General features: G+C 30.2%; 1 protein-coding gene across 1 annotated transcript; it reads left to right on the top strand.

Annotated features, from left to right (window-relative positions):
* The first annotated feature begins 4,351 nt into the window (after nt 1-4,351).
* LOC112514955 lies at nt 4,352-6,708 on the top strand. Its single transcript, XM_025121606.1, has 5 exons — nt 4,352-4,429; nt 5,311-5,358; nt 5,789-5,866; nt 5,960-6,111; nt 6,544-6,708. Exons 1-5 carry the CDS (start codon nt 4,414-4,416, stop codon nt 6,646-6,648), a joined length of 399 nt encoding a protein of 132 aa, XP_024977374.1. The 5' UTR covers nt 4,352-4,413; the 3' UTR covers nt 6,649-6,708.
* Nucleotides 6,709-7,194: the final 486 nt, after the last annotated feature.

Raw genomic sequence — 7,194 nt, 5'->3', positions numbered from 1 at the left:
TATTATAAAGCATTTGATAAAACTCTTAAAAACCAATTTTTATGCATAAAATACTGTTTATTGATGCATATTACTTAAAATTCAAGATTACAAGTAATTTTACGTAAGTACAACTTATTAAAGCTCTATTTTTAAATTCGTGTAACTAACTACAAATAAACATAATCAAATACATGATTAACATTTATTTTAAATATGGAAAATCTAAAATATAATTAAGATAGTCGTTAAGTTCTAACAGAATGTTTAATTGTTATCTTTATAAAAAAAATTATATTGTTAAACCAAAAATAAATTACTTTGTTATTAAATCTAAATTAAATTATAATAAAAAAATTGAATTAAAGAAATTACACCAAAAAATAAGAAGTATTAAATAGTTAATTTGATATTGATAACGATTTATATTTTTTTCAATTTTTTATGTTATTTTCAAATTTATATTTCATTCAAAATAAGAACATTATCACTTTCTCAAAATCACATAAAATTGTATTATATTGAAAGAGACAAAGAATAAAAGCTAAACATTAAAATCGAGATTTATCTTGTTGCATTATGCGAGTACCCTTATATATATATATATATATATATATATATATATATATATGTAATGACTCAGATTCCAGTTATTACCCCAAGTATTTAATACGTGATTATTTGATTAATTTATTACATGGTAACATGGTAATTGATACATGTTGGTATGTGAATTTGGGTATTAATTGAATAAATGGTTATGTGTATATATATATATACATATTTATGTGATTATATATATATATATATATGTGTGTGTGTGTATATAGGTGTGTATATAATAAGATATATATGTGGTTTGGGTTGTGCATGCGTGGAGTCATATGCATGCATTATGTGCAGAGTGTGTGATGAGGTGTGCATGGATGTGTGGATRTGAATAAGTTAGTTATGCATGAGGTGGAAGGATTATTAGCCGACTTTCCACCATTTGGCTTAGTATAAATAGGAACCTAGTTCCTCATTTGTTATTTTTTGGCTATTTGGAGTTAGGAGAGTGTTTTAAAAAGGGTAGGGTTGTCCGGTTTATTTAAAAGAGGTGATCTCAAGCTTTTGCAAGGATTGGAYTTCAAAGGATTGATTTCAAGAGTTTTGGATTCAAAAGCTTTTTAAGGTGAGTGGTTTCTAAATCTTTTTGTATCAAAATTCTACTGGTTTCAATTATATGCTTCGTATTGTTCTTATTTGAAGCGAGCATGTTTATTTCGTTTTAAGTATTATCCGGACAAAACTTGACCGGATTAGTTTTAAATCGGATTAGCTTGAGAGGTTTATTTTGAGAGGTTTATTTTGAGAGGTTTAGCTTGAGAGGTTTATTTTGAGAGGTTTATTTTGAGAGGTTTATTTTGAGAGGTTTAGCTTGAGAGGTTTATTTTTAGAGATTTATTTTGAGAGGTTTATTTTGAGAGGTTTATTTTGAGAGGTTTATTTTGAGAGGTTTAGCTTGAGAGGTTTATTTTGAGAGGTTTATTTTGGGAGGTTTAGCTTGAGAGGTTTATTTTGAGAGGTTTATTGTCCGGATTAATTTGAGAGGTTTATTGTCCGGATTGTTGACCGGATTGTTGACCGGATTTGTTGACCGGATTTGTTGACCGGATTGTTGACCGGATTTGAGTATATTTATGTGTTTTGATGAAAATTGTTATTTTATCATAAAATGAAGTTTTGATATAAATAATTTTGGATTAATAACAATTCCAATGGCTGCGGTCTATTCGGAATTATTTTTATAAATGTTTATTTATTTATGATTCATAAAATGATTATTTTATATAAATGTTCCTACCAAGCGTGGTGACGTAAGTCTGTTTTGGTATGGAAGTGAGTTTTAAATGGTAGTTCCCCCAGACGTGGTGACTTTTGTCTGTTCTGGCTTGGAACTGGGAATAAGTACTTTCAAACGTGGTGACTTATGTCTGTTCTGATAAGTAGCTCTGTTTTAATGGAGGAATAAGGGTGACATATTAAGGAGAGGTGTACTTGGAATAAGGGTGGCATTGTCATATGGGGATAATATTATAACTCTTGTTATTGTTACTAATTAGATTTAATAACTTTGAATCATCATTTCTTTGTGATCTGATGAATTAAGGATATTATTCTTATTAGCAATAATAATTTAGATGTTATTGAGAAGGGGAAAATGGTTTGTCATATCAGGCCTTAAATCTTTTTATGAGATGATTTGATAATTCAAGAAGTGTTGGTATTGTTTTATTTTTGTGGAAAAACAATATATATTGAATTAGAAATATTTTATGGAACTGTGATTCTTGAGTTTACATTATTTTTGTATAGTATTGTAAACTGCTTCAAATATTTATTATCATTTTGGTGTTCATCACCCTGCATATGCAAGGAAGAGATTTTCTCACTAGACCCGTATGGTCTAACCCTCATTTTCTGTTTAAAATATTGCAATGCAGGAGTAGCGGGGTCCGGGGATATTAAAGGGAAAGGGAAAATGTGATAATTTTCCTAATCTGTTTCCTGCTTTTGAAAATACATGTTATATTACATGTAGTAGTACAGGATTTGTTTTAGAAAATTTTGTATGTAGATTTTGTACATATAGAAATCTTTGTACTAGTGGGACCTTGTGATGTAATTCTTATTTCTATGTAATGAAATATATGTTCTATGCAAATGTGGAGTATGGGGGTGTTACAATATATATATATATATATATATATGAATCCATTCGAGTAGAACTGATTAGTTTATGTTAACTGTGAGATCTAATCTCAACCACAAATCAATGGTTAAATTAGGAAATTAATAATTTTAGTAATTTTAAATTAAAATATTAATTAGGGTCATTTTAGTCATTCTAGATTTTTTTCTCTCTCCTCCCCCCTCTCTTCTCTCTCCTCTCAACTCTCATCTCTCTCCGTCAAACACCTCATCTTTCCAAGAACACCATATCAACACATGATGCACTCTGTGATAGGCTTCATAAAATAACAAAAAAACACAGTGTGATACATTTGGTTAAAAAAAATTACTTGATATATTGTGTTACACTTCGTAAAACAACAAAAATATATTGTGATACACTTCGTATGACGACAAAAATACATTGTGATACACACTATGATACCAAATATGGTTGTTGAATACAACTGTGATATCACTGTGATACCCAATAAGTTTTAACAGTAAAGAATTATATATTTATTTTCTCAATTGTAATTTCATAGAAAAAAACTTCAATAATTTGTTTGATTAATAAGGAAACAGTATCAATCTCTTTAATTGATAACCGTTAAAAAATATATTAATAAAATTACTAATACACCATTTTTCTTAATTAAAGTAATACAATTAATATAATAAAATGATTTGTTCATATTGAATCTCACAGTTACCACAAACTAATTGGTTCTCATTTTATTAGGCCCATATATATATATATATATATATATATATATATATATATATAAACATATGTTGTCTACTATTTACTCAATAAGAGATGAACCACGTTAATGACATTGACCAAATTCATAGCAAAATGTATAATCTAAGAACAAATTTATAATATAAATTAAATCGAGGGACGAAAACAGGAAAAGGGACCTACCAATTTAGCTATTTAGGAGTCGCTTACCAAATGTTTATTACTAAGTTATATTACCTTACCGGATTAACATGGAAAAGATCGAGAATCTTACCCTGTAAGGATGATGGCAAGAACCGAGAGTCTTACATGGTAGTAAAGGTGATGACTCTTATCAGGTTAGCGTTTAACGAGTAAATTATTGCATACGATGCAGTTTTAATGGATTAAAACCTTATGTGGTTGGCCATAATTAAGTGATAATACTGAATCTTATTGGTAAACGCTTACGTGATAAGTGTTGGGTAACTGTAACTATAAGAAAATACCATAAGCAATACATGTAATTAAAAGAAATCGTATAATAAATAATAATAATAATAGTAAATTATATTTTTCTTTCATATAATTTGTGGATTTTATCCCTGTGGTTTCAAAACTTTCGATTTTTATTTTTATAGTTTGCAATTCATTTCTATTTTCTTCTATGAGGTCAAAACGATACTTTTAAGTATAATAGACTAAAATAGAAATAGGGACGAAAAAAGCAATAAATTTTAAATCATAGGGACGAAAAAGGTGATGAATTATAAACCATATATATGAAAACTGTAATTCAATAAACTACAGGGACTAAAAAAGTAATTTACTCTAATAATAATTAATCGTCCCGAAAAATACCAGCAGCAATACGTGATCGCCAAGAAAAGCTTACTATAAATACACACACTCCATTCACATTTCTTCATCAAATTATTGTCATCTTTAACTTTAATCTCTTTCTGCAATTTTCATCTTCTTGATCTCGATCATTAATGGCTCGCTCTCGAGGTAAATCTCTCTCTCAGACATGCACATTTCAAATTTTTTGTTAGGAATATTCGTTATTTTGAGTGATAAAAATGTATAATTCTGTATCGTGCATTTTTATTTTGCTTTGATTTGGTCTGGTTTGGTTTGGTTTTCACCATAATATGATCGATCTTCTTGCAGCATTCTTCATTTCTTTGTGATGCTTTTACCTTAGTTTGGCCGACGATCTGATTCTAGGGTTTTGTTTATGTTTTACGTACAATTTGTAGTTTATTTTTCTAGTGATTTTTCTGTAGTTCAATTTTCTGGTAGTTTTATTTTCCCTATAATTATCTGGTAGTTGATGTAGTAAGTTTTATATGAATCTATTTGATCGATCGCCTAAATCCGACATAACGGTTTGCAAGTTTGAGTCGTTTTTATGCAATAATGTTGCTTTTCTTACAAAAAGAAAAATCCTCAAATTCGTTTGTTACGTATCACGCGATTAATCTGTACGCTTTAATATTAACGTCAAATTTACATACATGCATCACAAATTTGCAAGTGATTAGGGTTTTGATTATTTCTTGCTATACCTAATGAAACATTAGTAAACCTTGTGCGTAAACCTCATGAAACATTGGTAACAATGTAGTTAGGTTTCTCTTGGTTACTATGTGATCGATTGATGTGAATTTGTTGACCCCATTTCTGAAGGTCATCTAAAGTAAATAATGTACTCACTTAAATTCTGATAAATGTAACATATATACATGTGTGTTAAGGGTTGTTCTCTTGTTTTTCCATGCATTAAGCTGTCTCTCTTTGTCACCAAATAAGGTAGGATATGCCATCCGGCTGATTCCCTAGTTTGTTTTGCTTATGGATTATTAACCCATCGAATTGTTATATCGTAGGAAGATCAAGCGGTGCTATTTCACGTCCAGCTCCCCAGCCAGCCAAGTGTATGCATTTATCTTTTTGAATGTTTGTCCATATTTCTGGTGCCCTTTGTAACTAATTGTGCTAATTCTAAATACAATTTTAATATGTTTTTAGTATATATGAAGGTATGATCATAATCACTATACCTATGTCATTTTAATGCCTTTCCATCCAACAAGTGGTTTCAATAGTTTCATCAAATTGGTTATCCTTTTCTTGTACCGACCTCTATTTGTATGCTTTTGCTTTCTCTTAAGCGGCATTTCAAATCTTTATCGTTCCTCATTTTCTATCTGGGGTCTTAATGGAAACAGCTCCTTTATCCTAAGGGGCAGAGTCACATCTTACCCTTGTTAAGCCCCATCTCAAATGGGAATGAGATATATTGGGTTCGTTTGTTTTGGTAATGGGTGTGGATTTAATTTGTTGTTCAATGATCTATTGTTGCAGCTCCTACTCGAGCTCCATCCCCTGCACCTCAGCAGAGTAGACCTACTACTGGAGGACTTGGTTCTGTTGTTGCTGAAGGTAAGTTAACCAATTCCATATATATGTATGTAGTTGAAATGCATCATATGATAGGGGAACTGAAATTAAAGAAGTTATATGGTTGTTATTTAGGCATGGCCTTTGGTGCTGGAAATGCGGTTGCTCATCGGGCAGTGGACAGTATGATGGGTCCTCGTGTTATCCAGCTTGAGACGGTTACGCCATCCGCTGCTAATACCGCCAATCTCGATGCGTGTGTTGGGCAACACAAGGCATTCCAAGATGTAAGTTGTTTATTACTCCGATCCATCTTAAAATAACTGTCCACTTCAAAAAAATAACGGTCTTTTTAACTAATTAAAAAGAAACTTAGGGACTGTTTACCAAACGCTTACTTGGGTAAGTGAACACCAAATCACATTACCTTACCCGATGAATATGGTGAGGACCAAGAATCTTATCCGATAAGAGCGAGACAAGGACCAAGAGTTTTACTCGGTAAGTGAAGACGACGACTAAAACCATGGTAAGCGCTTACCGAGTAAATTGTTGCATACGGTAAGTAAATGATAGTGTTAAATTTCACCAGTAAGCGAGTAAGTGTTTGGTAAACGGCCCTTAGATGAATTGTATTTACATAAAAAGAGGTAATTAGAGTAGTTGTAGTTTTAGATTGATTATATGGATCAAATGGTTTGATTTATGTTTGTTGGCAGTGCCTCGACACTTCTGCGAACGATATCAGCCGCTGCCAATTTTACATGAACATGCTTATCGAATGCCGCAAAGCTGGCTCCGCATCCGGGACCTCGATGGCTTGAGTTAGTTATTTACTTATACTAGAAGGGTACTCATGCAATTAATGCATCGAGACACATCTTGAATTCAGTGTTTCGTTTTATTTTTTTTTATGTCGATATAATACGGTTTTATGTGATTTTGAGAAAACGATAATGTTTTTATTTTTGAATAAAATATAAATTTGAAAATATTATAAAATTTTGAATAAAATATATCGATATTAGATTCAAATTAATTTTTTAAAAGTGATTGTGTTTTGATGTAATTTCCTTAATTCATTTTTTTTTTACAATTTAATTTAGGTTTAGTAAGAAAAAAAATTAATTTAGATTTAAAAATATATTTTTTTATAAAGATAATAACTAAGTATTCTAGAACTCAATGATTATCTTAATTATATTTTAGATTTTTTATATTTAAAATTAGATGTTTATTCAATATTTAAGTATGTTTATCTGCAGTTATTTATAAGAATTCAAATATGGAGCTTTAATAAGTTGTACATTATGCACGATTTACTTGTAATTTTAAATTTTAAGTAATATGCATCAATAAATCGTACTTTG

The sequence above is a fragment of the Cynara cardunculus genome, assembly GCF_001531365.2.
Source record: "Cynara cardunculus var. scolymus isolate 2C chromosome LG 6, CcrdV1, whole genome shotgun sequence".
Classification (NCBI taxonomy): Eukaryota; Viridiplantae; Streptophyta; class Magnoliopsida; order Asterales; family Asteraceae; genus Cynara; species Cynara cardunculus.
Note: the sequence above shows the minus strand (reverse complement) of the source record. Positions and strands in the feature narration are given on the sequence as shown.